Here is a 21,526-nt window from a genome sequence, read left to right on the forward strand (position 1 = left end):
TTTCACATCTAATAATAATAATGATCAAAGAAAGAAATGTGATTAAAATGTTACGTGTCATTTATTTAAATGATGTCTTGTTACACACTTACTAAGAAATCATTTCTTTCTCCTAATAGCTGCTTGAAAATAATTCCAGAAAAATGACATTATTAAAAAGCTCCGAGCCTTTTACATCTTTTGTTATAAGCTACAATATTTGAGAAAATCAGCTGACTTTGCAGGGATCTAATTTTATATAGGATTTTTTAAATCTCGTACTAATCTTGTTACATCTTTTACATATATAAATTTCTGTCCAAATTTACGTATATTTATTATATATAAATTATATTATATATAATTTTATATATATTTACTATATATAAATTTATGCAATAGAAATTAATATATTTTTACACAGATATATAATTTTATTTATACATATATTATTTTTAGTATTTTGGAATTGCTTAGAAGCTTAGAAAAAAAAATTGATATATATATATATATATATATATGCATATATTCGCATTTTTTATGAATTGGATATTAACAACATTGCAACGAAATATAACGCTCTCATCTAACTACAATTGTTGATAATACCGACAATTTTAATTCCTCCATTATCGACGCTAATATATAGGGTGTAACAAAATATGGGCTGCTGTTTCAGAAGCGCATTTTATTCATCGAAATAAGAAAAAAAGGTTACATAAATATATATTGAAAAATGCATTATTTTCACTTTACAAAATTTAAATCGAATAATAAAGTTTAAATTGAACTTGGGATAATAATTATAACGCGTATTTTTTTTATTTCAGCGATTATTATTGGACATCCTGTATATATGCGGAATTAATATTAATAAATTATACAAATATTTTGAATAATAATTCAAAATTAATGAATTTTCCGAAAATAAAATACAGATGAGAATCAATGTAATATAATAATTTTAAAACGATTATATATCTATTACAAATAAACAAATGCTACATAACATCAAAATAATAATTACTTAACACTTGTTATACATATAACATGTTACATTTTAAGTTGTATTATTATTTAATTTATTATAATCAGTATACAAAGCAATATAACAGTTCTATAATACAATTATATATTGTATATATAAAAAATGTTATATAATATCACCGTAATATATAAATAGGGTGTAACATTTGTTATATTACTTGTTACTTTTATTTGCTGAGTAAATTTTACTTTTTTTATGACAAAAAACTTTTGCTTAATTTTTAATTATTATAACTGTGATGATAATTATGTGGCCATTTGTAAATATAATATTGTATAATTGTGTGTGTAAAATGCTTCCTATTTACATGACACTTTTATGACGTGTGTGATATGTAATTTAAGCTCAAGTCAACTTTAAAGATACATAATAATTTTCCAAAACAGAATTTATTAAAACTGATTTGTGTCACTAAATAGAGAAAAATACCTTTATTAATTATATTTATAAGTCAAATTTTATTTTTATTATAATTATATTTTTACTTAACTTACTTTTCGTATAACATATTCTCTATTCGCTATTCTGCGTTATCTTAAGATATTATTTATCCGATCACTAAATAGTTCCATTTATTTTGAATATAATCCGCAACTTTTATCATATTTCAATTGTTAAAACATTGAATGTATTTATTTTTCAGTTTAAAATATTCTGAATTTTTGTATGTTAATATGCAAAAGATATACATATATTGCTATATGATTTAATAGATATATATTAAAATCACTAATAAATTATAAAGAGTTAAAGAATGCAACGATGTCGGATATATTTGAAGAAATAATTCGAACTTTTAAGTATTGTTTAAAAATATTTTTTTTGAAGCTATGAAGTGATCGAATACTAAAAGTGCGAAGAAAAAGAAATCTTTTCTTTAGAAAATTTATTTAAATCTCTTTGTCTGCATATTCTAGAAAGATTTATTTTTCTTAACATATACAAGTCGACATTATTGATAATTTTTATTTGTCAATGAGTATGAAAAAGACACAGATTGATTAATAAAATAACCAATAGCTTTATACTGAGCTTTGTTTTTGCTAATTTACATATATTTATATATTTTAGTTTAGTTTTTTACCTTTCTATATTTGTGGAACTTTTGATAAATTTTAGTAAGTACAGTTATTCTTTTTGATAAATAATATAATGACGAGAATATCTAAAATATTCGTCTTTTACTCCGATTCTAAAGTTAATATGCAAAGAAGACAAACAAGGTTAAACACAGGTTAAACACAGATTTCTCAGAATTTTTCCTCCGTTCTCAACAATAAAACGTCATTATGTATCATCATTATTAACATCATTATCTCGTATGCTGACGAAAAAGCGACAATGTATTGCGATTTTACTTACACACTAGCAAGCATGCATAAAATTACTACACTTACGTACTCTTCTGCCTATTATTCTTACGGATTAATCTTATGGATTAATCTTACAGATTAATATTTTCTTTGTACGATTTTGTGCATCGCATGCACTAGGAACAAAGCAGCGATTTGCAGCAGAATCACGCCGATCAATCATTACATCCGAAGAAACCAGTTCTTCTAATTATAATTTTCAGAAATAACCGATAATAAAAATAATCTTATTTTTAAAAAAGCCAAATATAATTTTTATATTATAATAAAAATAAAAAAAAATATTTTTACATAAAATTTTGTTTAAAAAATAAAATTAGTTTTCAATATTGAAAAATATGTATGTATATGCATATATATGAGAAAAATATTATTTATTTTTTACAGGTAAAAGTATGTATATATAATTTTATATACACTTTGCAAATAGATAAATTTCAGCAGCAATAATTGAAGAATAAAAATTTGATTTTTTTTTTTAAAGAATATAAATGATTTTGATATTTTGCAAATAATTAGTTGTGCATTTTTGGGGAATATAATCGATTTTTCTTAAATATGCTGTGACATATCTGAAGAAAATCGATGTGGTATATTAATCGACATTCTGTCGCAAAACGCAGTATTTTACAAAAATCGATTCCTCATGGCGGAGGTCTTAGATACATATACATATATGTATTTGCGTGTCGCAGTTAAATTTTGATCAATGACAGAGGCAGAATAGGATGAAAGTATCGAGATTGTTGAGGTTAGCTTCGCAGAAGACTAGGAAATAATTGACTTTTCGCTTAACGGACTATTGACACAAAGCATGTAACTGTACTAAATATATACTGATATAGAAAATTTTTTTCGCTTTGCGCACACACAAACGCAATCTCTCTGTCTCTAATTAAATATAAATGATTGGAATCGTGTTTAATACATGGCCCGCATGAGCATATAAGCGATAAATGACAACCCAAGTAGCAAACTGACGTCATACGGACGTCACTTTGACGTTTAATGACGTCATTCGATGTCAACATGACGTACGCTTGCAACCTGAGATAAACCAATCGAACGAACTAGTATATAATAATCTGAAACTGTTTCTTATTAATAAAACAATAATTTGTAATTTTACATAAACAATGTATATATACATTGCATATATATACACACACACACACACATACAAACACGCGTCTATGCATACACACATGCACTTATATACATACTGCATATATATGCATGTGTGCATGTTGTGTATAAAATATATGACATATGTATGTATTAAATGCACATTTTTCAAACATTTTTCGTTTTTGGGTTAAAACTTTCTTTATAGAGTTTGGAAAAATATATAAAGATATATAATTATTATTTTTTTAAAATTCTTTTTTTAAACGCGAGAATTATCTTGAATTCTTTAAATGGGAATATATAAAGTTTGGTCAAAAAGGGACGAGAATGATTAATTTAATGTTTATACAAAATAGAAAACTAAATAAAATTGGTATAAAAAAAATTTGTAAAGAATTATTATTCTATACAATTATATATTTTTTTTTATAACATTGTGTAGGAGAGGAGTTATGTAATCTCGTGTATTCTCGTTTCTTTTTAGCCAGACCTTGCACCTATTTTTAACTGCAGATTCTTGATGTCAAGACGTTTTTAAGATGACCTAATAATTTTCTCCAAAGATACAAAACCTGCGTAAAGCAATCAGAATATCGAACATTTATTGAATTCAATTATTAATAAACATTGTTCGTAAATTAATATTTTCAAAACGAATAAATTTCCAAATAAAGAATTTATTATTAAGAGTTTAACTAGGCTCTGTAATATATAAATATAAATTTAACATATATAAGATAGGCAATAAGAGTCAAATCGCGGATGACAGTGCGTTATTCTAAACGAAACTAAATTTTTTCGTTAGAATTAAATACCTGTGCACAAGGCACCAAATTTTACTTGGACACGGCCAAGATATAAAATTGGAATAATCTCTACAAGAGATTTTTAATTCCATGTATCCCCTATTCCCCCTAAAGAAATAAATGTGAGAGAATTTATTATTATTAAATTAATCTGATTTAATGATTTTTTTTACGAAAAAAATTATCATATTTTAAAAATCGGTGCAATTTCGTGCAAATTTCAAGAAAAAAAGTACGCTTATTTTTCGATGAAGAATACATGATATTATTTTTTGCTTATCTAAAACATTCTCTATAGTACAGTTATATACATATATATATAGGATTTTTTCATAAATAGGACATGAATCGGTACTTGTATTTTTTTTTTTTTTTTTTTTTTAAAGCATTTTTTCTTTTGGCAATATTTTGCGAAAATGTATCGTATTCAAGATCTTATTTTTTAATATATTATACATGAATTTGCTGTTTTTTGATTCTTTTTGTAAAAAGTTTTGGTAATTTTGTTAATAAGTCTAAAATATGAAATATCTTGCATAAATAATGTATTTCTTTGAAAATTATTAAAAAATTTTTTTTAAAAAGGTTTCTAAAAATTCCAAGGTTGAAGGTGTTTCATTTTTAATAAAAAAATACAGTATCACTAGTCTGTACCCTATCTATATAGGACACTGCATATATATATGCATATATGCATAAACATACATATACATGCGTATATATAAGGAGTTTCAAAAGGAAATCGACAAACTTTAGAAAAATGTTACTAAGGCAGAGTTACATATTTATATTCAAATTTTATAATTTCCTCATAATTCTCTTTAATAATCAATTTTATTTTTATTTTATCATTTTACTTAAATTTTCTGAACACATTGTTTGTCGATTTCGCTCCAAATACCTTTTGTGTGTACGTGTGTGTGCAAAATGTCCCAAAGTTAAACAATTATTTTGCCAGTGTCTTCTATAAGAAATTATAAAAAATATATAAAAATTCACCTATAAACGTTTTATTTTATTATCAAACAATATTAAACAAAGAAAAATGTATATACGCTTTTTTAAATTTAAAATACTAGTTTTTATTTTTAAAAAACTTATCTTATTAAGAAATTAAATTTAATGCTGTACTAATTTTTTTCATCTTGCTTCGAATGCTAAGCTAATTTTTTCAATTTTATTACAAATTTTTATATAATTCATATTTTTGTGTCTTTTTTTCACAAATTCACAAATAAAATTGTAATAAAAACACAATTAGAATAAACAAATTAGATAAATATCGCCAACTTATTTTTATATTATATTAACAGCGTGTTCCCTATTAGTTTCATTTTAATGGGCTCTCATTTTCATTCTTTTTTATATATTTTATATCAGAGTTTTTTATTGTAAATATTTTTATATTAATTTTAATTTTTATTATAACTTTGCAATAAAATATTTTCAATCCAATTACATAATTTTTCTTGTTTTTATCATAGAATATATAGTAAAGTTTAATTTAATGTTTAACTTTAAGATATTTTATTATATGCGTATTAGATGTAAGTGTATGTACATACAAAATATGCGTGTGATAAGCAAATGTCGCACTATTTTAGGAAATATTACGTTATTCTAAAAAATTGTCTTGCAATTTAACATCTGTAAAAAAAGACGTTTATATCGCTAATGTGGCATGATTAAATAAAATGAAAAAAATAGGATAAAAAGAATATGTCAACGCATGTATTTAGAATGAATGTTCAAGTTGGGATTCTACTCAGACTTAATCCTGCTATACTGTATATCGTTATAATATAAAAAATTCGTCAAATATACACAGCAATTAATTTAAAGATCTTGTTAAAAAATAGTTGAAAGTACATATACATATTAATTAGCGCTCAAGGCTTTTATCATTTTATTATCATATATATAACAATCCAGATTCTTTTTATAAAATATATTGCTATATTTTTCATCAGTTAATGTAATTAAAATTTATTTAATTAAAATTTATTTCTCTTTTGAAAAAATATGTAATTTTGTTTTCAGCTTTATTTGACAAATATTTTACATCTTTCGCATCAATATCATACAATGGCCTATCCTGCTTAAATAATAATGATTTTGCGTGAATGATTAATGATAATTATTATAATTATCGAAAGTGTGATATGAAGTGTCATTTTTCAAATTCTCTTGATTGATCTATATATACCCACGCATCACCAATCGTGCACAATGCATAAACGAACTTGTCTATCATTAAAATAATGATAAATGAGAGAGTTTGGCCATGTGTGAAAAGACTTGTTTGATATCTACATCATCGTCATCGTCATCTCACGTATCGTGATTGTCATAGTCATTGTGCTATAAGAAGAGTGTAAGAATCGAAATTCGAAGAGTGATATTGTTCCTAAAAGCCGGATAATTTCGCCAAAATAGGCTTCCAGCACGCAGCATTATAAGTGATTCTCGTCGCGTAAATGGCATCTTATTGTCGAACGACGAGCCGCATTCACGATCAGTTGAATCGCTCTTCGCGCCAGAACTGGGCGACCTTCATTTACCCTCCAGAATGTCTTGTATACTGACGTAGGTGCCGGTGATGAAGCCCAAAACACCGAAGGCAATGATGAGGATGTTCTTCCACAGCCGCCAATTCCATTTTCCCATACCGTTCTCCAGTTCCCAGACGGTCACCAGCTCGATCACCGAAGGAAACATCAGACCCAAAGTGGACAGGCACACAGCCCCGACGAGGGAGATGAACGGACCTAGATTGGGGATGGCGATCGCCACGCAAACGGTGAAGATTACCAACACGATACGGAGCAAGTATTCGCCGAGCAGTCGCCTTGAGCCGAAGTACTGCTTCGTATTCTTCCAGATTATTTCCATGGGCACGTAAAACTGGAGCCCGTAAGTCAGAAAGATCGCTATGGCGATCATTACTTTGGCGGATTGTGACAGTATCTCGTCTTGCGGGGGATTAAGTGTTATGGAAGCCTTTGTCTTATCGCCATATTTCCAGTAGCCGAAGAAACCGACGGTGCTATATAATAAAACGACGACAAACATGCCGGTGTTGAGTACACCCGGACAACCAATAAAGTGCATCGGTGTCTTCATATTATTCTCTAGCGGCATAACCTGGAACAGATTAGATAATAAACTTGACAATTTAGTCTTCATACAAATGGATGAAACTTTTTCAGTATTTAAAGAAAAGAGTGATTATTTATATGAAATATTGAAAACAATAGGGATTAAATCCTATTGGATTATTTTCCAGATAGCACTAGATATGAAAGTGCATAAATCTATCTCCAAATATTATGTGTACTGTGATATACTAATAATTGTAAATAAGTTGGTTTTATGTCCGAATTGTTACATCAATCCCAAAACATCTCTAGGAAACCTTTAAGACGTTTTTACATAAGACATGTCCCAATTTTGGACACGTTTCGAGTTTGGTGTTGTCTAAGATGCTTATGAAAGTGTATTGCACAAATATATGTATATCTCCAAATGTTATGTGTACTGCGATATATTAATATTTATAAATATGTACTAAATATAATAAGTAAATTTTATATCCAAAGTGTTACATCAATCCCAAAACATCTTTAGGAAATCTTTAAGATATCTTATGTTCCAATTTTGGACATGTTGCGAGTTTGGTGCTGTCTGGGATGCTTTTGAAGCGATTTGTTTAAAGGGAAAATAAGTAAAAGGATTAAGATGTGGATACTTACAACACCAATGCCTTCGAGGGCAAAGATGGCGGTGCCGAAGAAAAGAGGCAGTTGAGCCCAACTGGAGAAATTTGGAACATCACTGATGGTTGGTAGATCATTGAAGATGTAGTAGAAGGTAATGCCCATGCCTGTGGCAATCAACACGTTCGCTACCATGGAAAATGGCGCGAGGTATTTAAGATTTCTCACAAGGGAGAAAATAATGAGAAATGGTAGAAGCAATGCCATGTACATCCGCAGATCTTTGTCCGTTTCTGTGTAATAGTCTATAACTTCCTTAAGATTAGTCGAGATGAAGACGATGTACACGCAGCAACAACCGATCAGATCAATCACCAGGAACGAGTTGATCACCGCTCTGAAATAATATTAAAAATAATATTTGATAATACAGAGATTAATAGCAACAATCCAAAAGAAGATGTAATGGTGAAAGAGAAAATGAAGAAAGAAAAGAAGATAGCGGATAGAAAAAAAATTAGAGAGGAAAGAGAAAAAGTTAGAAAGAAGAGAAGAAAGAAAAGAATGAAGAAGGCAGAGGAAAAAAATAAAAAAGGAAGACAAGGAAGAAGAAAAGAGAAAATATAGAATAGTAACAATGAGATATCAAGTTGTTATATAATAAATTATAAAAAAAGCTATTTCTTTTTTTTACATATTTATAATCAGTGTTGCACTTAGATGATTTTAAAATTAATTAGATAAAGATAAGATGAAAATATGTAAATTAATTTTTAAATAAGATGATTTTGTTTTAAATATATCTAGATAAAAATTATATGGCGATTCATCTAGATAGCTTCCAGATAATATTAGTTTAAGTTCTACTACTCAAGTATTTTTATGTGCTGACCCTAAAACAAATTACATGAAATATTCTTCTACATAATTTACTAAAGATAACACTTTTTTCTTAAGATACAGATATAAATAATACATATTTTTATTATATGCAGATAATATAAATAATATATTGTCTATATAGATAACATTTATGTAGCAAGCGTACGTCACTTTAACGTCATTTTGACATTATAATGACGTCAGTTTGCTGGGTATCTATATAGATAATAAATAATCTTATCTAAAATATAATAGATAATCTTATCTGAAAATAAGATAACGGTAAAATTTTATCTAGATGATCATCTAGATGATCCATTTTCATTAGATCACAGCAAACACTGTTTATAATATATAAGGACACTTACTTGGCGAGTCTGGCATATTTTTGAACGGGTTCAGGTCCCACTAGGAAAGCTGCCTCCGCGACATCAGCGAAGCCCAGACTAGGCGTTTGCAGCCTTCTGCAGAGGACGTGGGCGGATTTGACCAATATGTGTACGCAGTACGTGCAGATCGCGCCGATGAAAAATGTGGCGAAGAGACCGAAGGTGAGGCCGGCATTGCGAAAGGCCATCGGCATCGCGAGTATGCCCGTGCCAAGGCTCCCCTTGAGCAGATGTATAAACGTAGTCGAGATCCGAGGTAGGATGGACAAGTTTCCGATGCTCGAATGGATTGTAAAGGGCGGCTTCCTCGTCGGTCGGTCGCTCCACAAGCGGCAAGGTCGAGCCGTTTGTGACCGTAATGGGCACGTCATTTTTCTCGCATTTGTATCTGGAAAACCGGCCACGTTAATATATCGCGAAATATAATGTAATAATCGCGGCGGACGCGATTTCGAATTAATGTAGGATATAAATTACATTATATATACAAGTGTTCTATATAAGGATGCTGTCACTTCTTTCGCCTCTACGGAATTATTTTTGATCAATTCGCTCGAAGAGATATTACCGTGATCAGCAAGATTGTGAAAATTACAAAATCCATGAAAAAATTATATTTAAGATTTTTTTAAATCGACGAGTTGATGAAAAGATGTGTAAACACTATTATGTACTAATGTTATGTAAGTATATAACACAACTGAATATTACAGAAAATATTGCATAAGTGTTACTGCAAAGCTATACTGGTTAGTTTTAATTTCTCGCCCGTAAATGTAAAATATAATATAACATATATTTATATTCCATATACTAACAACTGTTTAAATAATTAGATCAGTAATAAATTATATTTAATTCATAAAATTTGATTTAATTCATATATAAAGTTGAATTCCGATTTTCTTTCGCCTCAAATCAATTTCCCATTTATTCGTTCAATTTCTAAGAATTTATTTAATACAACGAATTTATTGCTAGAACAGTTCTGTAATCAGAAATTAAATGGATAGAAAATGATTACACATGGTTTAGATCTTATATTATGTGTTCTTTGTTTTGATTAGAAAAGTATTTTTTAATGCGAGAATTATTGAAAGAAATATTTAATAATGCTAATTATAGCTTTTCTGTCAATTTCAGTTTTTATAAAAAAAATTGAATTTTTAGCGCAATTTTATTCGTGTCGAATTGGTTAATTTAAATTGCAATTGCTGGTTGGAATCTGAAGCGAAGCTTTATATGTGATTTCATCTTATTATCAAAACTTCACGGCAACAACAACACTAAGAATGCTGAATTTGTGCATTCCGCAGCCACAAATATAAACAATGGCTCGCGTTACCGCATCCATTCTTGCGTTCTCTGCATTCATATGCGATCGCAGGCGCACGACGACTCTAGAAAAGTCATCAAATGATAGCAAGCAAATGATCCCAGTGGAAAATATTATACGTCGATGTCGCAGATTCTTTTACAACGAACATTGTTTATTATAATATAACATAAAAGTTATATATAAGTTATATCATATCATATAAATTATGTAAAACCGTATAAATTTATGTTATTATGCAGTGTTTAACAGTTATAATAAAATATTGATGCAATATAATAATATCAGTTTATAGTCGCTACATATGCGTACTATTTCATATTCAAGTTTCTGCCACGAATTAATATAAAGCCTACAAAGCGCAAAAACTACTAAGATTTTTACTAAAATTGTTTGTCTTTATTAGCATAATTTTTTTGATGATATATTTAAGAATCTTGGTAAATAAGAAATTATTGTTTATACTATTCATATTTGAGGCGCAAATAGATTCTAGTAAATTAAAACGAAAAATAAATTTAATTCTTATTCACAAATTAAGTTTTCTCGATTTTTATGAATTAAATAAATTAAAATTTCAATTATTTACATTTAATTCTATTATTATTTATTATTATTTCTGTGAGTAAAAATTACATCGAGCCAATAGTTATATGTGTAATATATTATATATTACTTATTACATATTTATGAATAGGAAATGACTGATAACCAAGATAGTAAAATTATTTTTGATTGTTGATAATATTAAAAATAATTATTTAAAATGGATTTAAATGTAAATTTATATAAATTTATAAATTGAATTTTATTTAAATTATGCACAAATTGCCCGTCATTCTTATTAATTTATAAGAAAAGTCGTAACAAAGTAAATATATTGGAAAATGTAATTAGAATTAAAATTTTAGTTTATTTTAAAATATTTCATTTACATTGAAAGGATTAATAAATTTAAGAAAATAGATTATTAAAATTTTAATAGAAAAATTAAATTTAAATATAGATGTAAAAATGTATTTGGTTAAGAAAATAAATATGTAGTTATGCAATGTTATTAATATTCAGTTCTGTTGCATCTCTATAACAATAATATGTATAACTGTGTTTACTAAATTTCTATCCTGATTTTTAAGAAAAACAGTTATTTAAAGAATACTAGAATTCCAAAAAGGATCGGTTTTTACTAAAAAAAAGGAAGTTTCTATTACAGACAGATAATATGACTAGGGAAATATTGCGCAACAGTGACGCAAAAATATCAAATATCACAAAAAAAAAAAAGAAAAAGAAACTGACCATAAATGATCATAAATGACTCATATGTGCCGTCTAAAGTTACTCGTAAGGTGTACTTTTATTTTATATATATATTTTATATCATACTTATTAAACTTTTTGAAAAATACAAATTTAAATGCAAAATGATTATTTTTGTTTTATTACGATTATTTATTTGACGTCATTAATGTTTTTACTCTTGAAAATAGCTACTTTTGAGTTTAACAATAATTTTAAGAATAAATATAAATAAATCTTCTGTATTAAAATTTAAAATGCGTTAAAATAAAATAAAAAAGTATATATTTTTTAAAAAATCATTTCTCAGTAAAAATTTTTTTTACTTTTGTATGCTCAAATAATGAACTTCTTGAAAGATTTAACTCTTTTATCATTTTTTTTTGTAAATTGTTGTCAAAAGTAAAAAATCCTAATATTATTTTTTTCATGTATTCATTAAAAAGTTACAATTTTTAAATAAATCTACTTTTAGAGTAAAGTAATTTAAATTCAAATAACATTTTTTATAGAATTTGAAAAATGTAACTAATTTCTAGAAACTTGAAAATTCATAAATTATTTCAGATTTTTTGGTGATATTTTAATATGGTTAAAATCTTCCTGAAATTATATTTGTGTGATATTTAATTTTTCACGTGCTGTAGTTACAAATAATTATAAAATAAATTTTTTAGTTGTTGATTTTAAAAATCGTTATCATTTTTATTATTTTTTGTGAACTAATTTATCATTTTCATTTTTTTTAATATCAGAGGAAAATTTTAGAAATGTGTAGACACATATATATTCGGCAACGAGTCATTTTTTGTAAAAAAAAGCACCTCTTATAATATATTTGAATATGTTTTTTCCGATTTGTAGTAAGAATCGGAAATGCATTATGAGTAATAAATTTATATGATGTGTGTGTATGTGTGTGTTTGTATGTATGTATGTATGTATGTATGTATATATGTCTCTGCACTAATGAAGGTGAAAAGTGTAAACGTATACATATGTGTGAACAGAGAGAGAAATAAAAATAAATATAATACGTTTATGTACATAGATCGATTAGATTAAATTAAGTCAGAGTTGGGAAAGTTACTTTATAAAAGTAACTCGCGTGTTGTTAATTTTTAAAAATAATTTATTATCGTCATATCGTTACACTTCTAAAAGTAACGAATCGTTACAATTTTTAATTTTTTTTCAATATATTTATAAGATCAATTTATACATAAAATAAACACACATAAAAAATTCACATTATTTAAATATTTTTTATATTAAAATGTATGTATAACAAAAACAATATAATTTTGTGATATTGATATCGCTATCAGCATAAAGTGCATAATAATTTTAAATCTTAATATTTGAATTAGGAAAAATTTTTTTACAAATTTTATTTCTCAAAAATTTCCAAATTTTGTAAGCGTAAATTAAAACAAGTTTTTCTAAGTTGATTTTTTTATAAATATGGCTAAAATTGTCTTTTTTATTTCTTTATCTAATTTCAAAATTGCTTGGGTCGTTATTGAAAAAAAATCTATCGAAGTTTCTTTTTTCGTTATAGATAAAAATTTGTAATAATTTTTGACGTCTATATAATGACGTCTATGACGTCAGTTTATAACTTGGGTCAGTTTATTACTTGGGTCAGTTTATTACTTGGGTTATCGAAAAAAATGTATCGAAGTTACTTTTTTCATTATAAATAAAAATTTGTAACAATCTGTGACGTCTATATAATAACGTCATTAGACGTCATAGACGTCAAAGTGACTATGATGTCAGTTTGTTACTTGGATTGTTATCGAAAAAATTGTCGAAGTTCCTTTTTTTTGTTATAGACAAAACTTTGTAGCACCAATAAAGTATTACAAAAAAAAGTACTGTAACGAATGTTACGTAAGTGTAACGCATTGCTCTTCCCCAACCCTGCTGGGTTAGATTAATAAGAAGAAGACAAGTGTGTAAGATAGATAGGTATTATAGATACCCATATTTTTTAGGTGCGGTAGTTTCTCTTCGTAGTCGTGCAAAATTGCATTCTGTTGAGAAAGCTCTGGATTAGAGAATTTGTGTGTGTCCATGTCTCTCTTTCTCTCATCACGTGCTGTCTCGCAACGTGACGTGAAGAGATGAAGAAGTTCAGACGCGCGTCGCGGTATAACATATAGGCATACATACAGAGGAGCAGCTGCAACCACCGCACTGCATCACTATGCGACGACCAGCGCCACGACGCAGTACGACGACTAACAAGCCTCCTTTGCTTGCCGATTTTTTTTGTTTGTTTTTGCACTTTTGGTCAAGTGTTTTTGTTTACACATTTTTACACACGTCTCGGCAATCTATATTGTCAAATTAATTCCCCAATGTCTCGGCGTTTAATCACGACGGATTCTACAACTGTCCGATGAGAGATCGCGTCTCAGATTATTACGTCATATGCATAAGTCGGTGTCGCGTCATAATATGGTCAAGGATGTACAAAATGAGTGTTCAAACTCAATTGAAATAAAAAATGCAAAATAGTTGGAAATTTTCCATTTGAAAATGTAAAATGCAAAATGCTTCTTAGACACCCATTTTAAATAGAGAATAAAAAATAATTTTGTTAAAATATATTTATTAAAATATTTAATATAAAAAATAGTTTTTAAAAATAAAAATTATTTTTTAAAATATTATTTAAATTCTTATTTTTATATTATTTTTACTTTTTACAATTATTACGTATATTTCTTATTTTATTATTTTTATGAACTATGTATTTTATATAAACAAAAAAATTATATAAATGTATTTACATGTAGAATTATAAAAAATGTTTATTATTAGAGACATTTAGATATCTCGATTAATTTTTGGTTTGTAAGAGAAAATGCATTTGAAATAAAAAATGGATAATAAAAATCATCCAAATGTAAATACAAAATACTTTCCAGAAATATGTTTATTTTAAATATAAAATAGGCATTTTACATTTCATATTTCTATTTTAAATTCATCTAATTCAAACAATGCACATCCTTAAATATAGTGACGTATCGTCATCACTGTGAATTTTTTATTATTAAAATAAATTATTAAAAGCGTCAGTCCGATAGTGTCAGATTTTTTTTAACGTATATATATATATATATATATATATATATATATATATATATATATATATATATATATCTTTTTTATTATTCTCTTTCGTTATTTGCAGAGAGCACTTTCATAGAGCCCGAATCTATGCCCGGAGTTTATACTGTCTGGAATCATATAAATGCACATATTATACAATAAAGACAGAGACAAATCTTTTATTCTCCTTAAATTTTCTAGGAATTATTTTGTTTTTGCATACCGCATGATCTCTATCGTCTACAACGTATACTTCTCGATTAATCGCTGGAGAAACTGCAACGACTCTCTCTTTCTGCTGTATTTTTTTCCGCGCGAAAAAATGACGTCACTCGATATCATAAATCATAAGATGTAATAAGTCATATATAATATATGTAAGAGAGCGATAGTACGATGTAAAAATTGATGAGGTGAAATCTGACAATAATTCTTTTGGATACAATGTTGATATTTATAGATATAACATTAATTACGTCGTAAAACTTAAAAGTGCATATATAAAGCTACCTAATTATATACGATATTTTTTATCATATGATATGAGAGATAAAGGAAGAGAAAGAATTGATCGAAAAAATATTAAATATGAGATCTTTGGCAAAACTGATTTTCTCTACAGATGTATTCCTGATATTTTATTAATATATTGTTTATTACATATCTAAAATAGAGCAAGTTAATATAATAAATATATACTTAAACAAAAGTATTACTCAAAAATCGAATATTGTATAATATTGTAACAATATATATACGTTTCAGGTAGCAAGCGTACGTCATTTTGACGTCCATGACGTCATTATATGACGCCGTGACGTCATTTTGACGTCGATTTATGTCATTTTGACATCGATGGTGTCATTTTGACGCCGAGACACCATTTTGACGTTTAATGACGTCAGTTTGAGGCAACAAATATTGAATTTTTGGACTATATCGAATATTGACGACAGAAAGGCAACTTATATAACATAATCAATGACATAATCAAACATGATCTGCTCTATTGTTATAACGTGACAATAGAGATACAGATGATTGAAATGCAGCACAGCCTATTATATCAAGTACTTTGATTGAAGAAAGCATCTGTCATCATAAAGTGGCGACAAAACTTAACAAAGAGAACATTCAGGAAAGACAATTATATCAATGTTATATAAGTACAACAAAATATTATTGCATAGATATGAGTCAGTTATTTGTAATTTCTCACTCATAAATGTAATGTTACATCGTAGTTATATTCTATATAACACAAAAAAAATTGGTCCAATTAAACAATTATTAATAATTAATTTATTTAATTCATTTAATTAATTAATTTAATTCCTAAAATTTATATCTGACCATGAACGAAAGAATCTAATAATATTATGGCATCTCCGTACTTCTGCTATTATTTCATAACAATAGATCATGCTGTGTCTGTATTTCACATTCTTGCAATAAGTAGATTTCTAATGACATTTTGTTAGCACGTCATGACGTCATGTTTATTTTCTATTGAAATATATTGAATGTCCACACATACACACGCAAATTCTGCAAAAATTCTATTCCTTTTATACAAAGGCAAGTTCTATTCTTGTAACAGTTTTTTTCTAGTCTAGTATATTTGCATGTCTGCTCGTTTTCTGTTGCATTTCTGTCGACACGTGCTAAAATGCTAAAACGCTAAAATGCCAGCAGATCTCATGCTTGGTTGCTTCCGGAATTTTATTAACATATGCAGCACGCAATTTGCAATGCATATATATGTAATTTCTTGACAGATCGGCTATGTGAATGATTTACGATGAAGTTTTTAAAAATCATAAATTAAGTAGAAAATGAATCGAAAGGAGTACATATGTGAGAATTAAGTAGAATTGAAAATTGATCGGTTTTTTTTGTTAAATAATAATTGAATGTATAATTTCCTTTTGGTAAAGTTAAAGTAACGAAAAATCACAATACGGTGAAAAAAGTCCGTAATAAATGTATAAATATATAAGCGTGAAGTAGCAAAGACCAGCAGTTTGACGTGAACAATTTACGTTAAACGCTAAACTACTTCAAGGTCGGGAGAATTCACAAGTGTAAAAAAAAAAAAAATATTACGTCAGTAGAGTAAAACGTCAGTAGAAAGAGGAGTTTTGTCTTTAACGCAAAGGATCAAAAGACTTCCTTGTTAAATCGCCGCTAAATCTACGAGAAAAATCGATCGTTTGTATGAACATTCGAAATTTTCATTACTTTTTTTATTGCGATATCTTAGGAAAGCAAAAAATATATTTACCATTAGAAAATCATTAATCGTTTGTCCGTATTAATTGTTTACTCTTAGAACAAAATTTATTGTTAGTAACATATATTTATAATAATTAATTTAGGATAACAAATAATTTATCTTTTCAGATATCTCCCCAAATTCTAAATATTAAATTATTAATATATAAATTAATCGCTAATAGTTAATTAATAATTAATAATTATTTTGATAGTAAAATCTGAGATATTTAAAAAAAGAATAATATTTAAACCAAATTTTTTACTTTATATAATCATGATCTATATTGCATTAATTTCACCATTCTGCGCATAATCGAGAAAGAAACTTTTCAATTATCCGTTTGTTGTTTGTTTGCTAAGTTGAGATAGTTTATCATATTTTATTATACATATATGTATAGATATGCTGTTGATATGCTTCAATTATTATTTTTGTTTATTCAAAAAAAAATGAAAACTTTTTTTATGTTATTACTAACATAAAAATAATAGATTTTTAGAAATCATCTTCAGTGACAAACTTTAGAATATCAGTGATATCAGTCGAAAAACAACGATCTATCTCGACATATCAAACGGAAACCGTCGAGATAGATCGTTGTTTTTTGACTGATATCACTGCTATTCTAAAGTTTGTCACTGAAGATGGTTAAATAATAAACGAAACGTTTGACAATTGATTGCTGTTATTACTTTATTACAACTTTACACCAAGATCGTGTACGTGCTCTTTGCCCATTTGTTACTCTTTAAATATTATTTACAGCCCAACTAGTAAAAAGCGTGTTAATAATATATTTTATTATATTTTTCTATTTTTCATTGTTACGATAATATCGATTTAAAATGCCATATTTTAATTTTTCTAAACATTTTTTAATTATCACTTAAAAAAATTATTTAGTAATCTATTTTTAACGAGAGAAAAAAAGATAACGACTATAAAAATAATTTTGGAGATCGCTCTCTCTTTAGAAATTAGACATATTTAATAGGCTTCACGTATCGATATTGTTATGTCTTGAAAGTTTAAAAGATCTTGCTTAGATTAAATGTATTTCTCATGTTGCGCGGTATGAAAAAACATGACACAATAAGCAGATACATACAAGAATAAGAAACGCCTTAAATGTGAATTTGCACAATATCGAGGCACATATTTGACACGTGTATTTATCTCGACAAATATTTGCGCATCATAATTGTTAATTATTAAAAAAGAAACGAATAATAATAGAATAATAATTTTTTAATAATAAAATATTTTTTAATAATTTATTTAATATATTTATTTTTGATAATAATATTTTGTTTTCTCTCGAACAATCAATTGATGATGCGAGAATATTTAGAAATATCCATTGACACGTATGTAAATTCATGTGTTGAGGCATTTCCGATTCGATTTATATGTAGATATAAATATATCTCTGTTTTTTTATATGTATATGCATACAAACGAACAATTTTGCACTCGTCCAAGATTCAATAAGCGGCTGTCATAAGCATCCTTGGTGCCAACTACGCTACGAATTCTACGTCAGCGATCAGGCGGTATGCACGATTAGTGTCTGTATGTGTGTGTGCGTGTGCGTGTGGTAAATAACGATTAGAATAGTTTAAAACGATAAAAACAAAACGACAAAACAAAACAAAAGAGAAATAAACAAAAATAAGTAAATTAAAAAATTAAATCAGTATATACTAAATACAAAATGTGTAGCACAGAGAAAATGAAACAGTATACATATATATTGACGAAAAAATGTAGATGCACAATATATGATCCTTGGGTTTTTCTCACTCACGTTTGCTTGAACACTTTTGGGTTTTTAGCAAGAAAGCAATGATGATGATATATATTGGTCTGGTGGTATAGGCAGATAATGAGACTCGTTCAACTATGATTATTGAACTGATCTCATTTGATCTCTTTTAATGAAAGTTTGAGACTTACTTGACGAGCATCACGTCTGAGAGTTCTGTTTTCACACCATGCTTCTTTGGCTCATATTCTGCTATCATCGGACGCAGTGGCGTTTTCTGTAACAGAACAAGTTGGGAAAGTCAGTCAATTATTGCACAAAATATTAGGCTTACAATAAATGTTAATATAATGGAAATAGATCAGCTTTGTACATCGCTTATACCCTTTTTTATACAGATATGTTTTGGTCTACATACGTATCGGAATTGTACTCAATATTTTTTTATTAAAAAAAATTATGATAAATCAGCGAAAAAAAATAATTTTCCATGAAATTAATTCATTTAATAGACATTATGACATTTTGATAGACATTATGATTAACCGAAAGGAAATGATCATCAATCAAATTAAATATGCAATAATAAATTTGTCGATAATGCAGCGAATAGCAAGAGCTAATTAATAAGATATTAAACAGTGCATAGTAAGGAAAATTAATTCATTTGATGAATTGAGAACACACACATATTCCATATAACATATAACATATTCCATATAACATCTTCACCCCAATGTGGAGATGATCGTCTTCCACTCCCGACAGCGAGCTCATTTCCACATCGTGGGCACTATCACTGTTCCCCATTCTCGCTTTCATGAAAACTCTTCTTCCTTGAGATATATATTCTTGATAAACACGCGCAAACACCCTGCTAAGACTCTACAGAAATGAAACGTCACTTGTACCACGATCTCATCATTTCTCGATGTTATCCATATTTGGTTCACTTGTGGAACACCAAAGTATCCCGAGTGCACGTATCAGTTTCCACAATTAATCGATACAATCGCAGACGACACGTGAAATACATGAAACAGAGTGTGTTATGGTACTACTTGTAAGAAAAACACGATTTTTTCTTTATGGAGATCAATATTCGACAATATCCCTCTCTAGGAGCAACCCAATAAGGATCCCGTTCACGTCTAAGTGTCTCTATGTCCACATACGACATGTGAAACACATGAAAACAGTGTGTATTTGATGTTACTACTTGTAAGAAAAACACGATTTTTTCTTTATGGAGAACAATATCCGACAATATCCCTCTCTAGGAGCAACCCAATAAGGATCCCGTTCACGTCTAGGTGTCTCTATGTCCACATACGCGTTTGTTTCGTGTGCGGCGCGAAGATACGCGTGATGAGGCAAGAACGAGAGGTTCTATCTTAAGACACCCCACTTATGGTCCACGGTGTCCGGACAAGAATGCGAAAATCGACGTCAACACGGCGTAAAACGAACATGTCACGACGACGACGAGTGTCTACGGCCACTCGGAACCGAATTGCATATCCTCTCACTGGTTAGGTGCGATTCTGGTGCACGTCGCAAGACGCCACTATCCGGTTCGCTTCTCCTATGTACGGCGTCGGTGAGCGGCGCCAAAAACGACTACCGGTTGCCAAATCTTTTGGCAATGCCCGAGGACAGACTCTTTATATACCGAACGACTTACGAAAATAGGAAGAGCAAACAGACGCGCCGTCTGCATTTCACGTGAGCCGCGATCATCTCTCTCTGGTCGGCCATCTGACTGCGCTAACCAGGTTTAACAGAATTTGTTTGAACACGGTGTGACAGACGGACCTCGTTATCGTCGGCCATCTTCTTTTCGAAGAAGGATTATATCCGACTATTAATCATCGTTTTATGTTAAAACGCAGAAAATTCGTACCTATATCTGTACATATATCCGTTTGTGACGCAATTCGAACTCGATTGAGACGTGTGTCGTGAAAATGAGTGAGATAATGGGTGATATAACTTTATTTATACAGAGTGTTTCAGGAGGAGTGGTCAGCACTTTAGGACATATTGTATTCATTATTTTAAGCAAAAAAGTTTATATAAACGTGCGCCCTATTCTGGACAGTTATAAAAATACAATAGGTAGCAAGCATATGTCATTTTGACGTTTAATGACATTAGTTTGCTACTTGGGACGTATTCGTTAACCTATTAAAATCAATTTCTATGAAATAATTGCATGAAATTTTAAGCTTACTATACATTAGAATAATTAATATTAATTTAATAAACAATAATTTCAATTAATTAATAATAATTTTGTCACGAGTGAATGAACCATTTTAATTACACGAAAAATCAATTTGAAACTAACACAAGACTTATCAAACGTGATTCAATGTTTACATTTGTAATCATGGTAATA

General features: G+C 28.2%; 1 protein-coding gene across 1 annotated transcript; it reads right to left on the reverse strand.

Moving 5' to 3' along the window:
• Positions 1 to 1,397: 1,397 nt before the first annotated feature.
• LOC114943066 (proton-coupled amino acid transporter-like protein pathetic) lies at positions 1,398 to 20,761 on the reverse strand. The gene is given in 6 exon segments (XM_085489990.1): positions 1,398 to 7,478; positions 8,087 to 8,447; positions 9,301 to 9,563; positions 9,565 to 9,709; positions 19,317 to 19,402; positions 19,858 to 20,761. Coding segments are annotated over 6 exon segments (1,536 nt in total). The 5' UTR covers positions 19,948 to 20,761; the 3' UTR covers positions 1,398 to 6,887.
• Between the last annotated feature and the right edge of the window lie 765 nt (positions 20,762 to 21,526).

Source organism: Nylanderia fulva, unplaced genomic scaffold (genome assembly GCF_048542155.1).
Source record: "Nylanderia fulva isolate GAGA-0341 unplaced genomic scaffold, ASM4854215v1 Scaffold93, whole genome shotgun sequence".
Classification (NCBI taxonomy): Eukaryota; Metazoa; Arthropoda; class Insecta; order Hymenoptera; family Formicidae; genus Nylanderia; species Nylanderia fulva.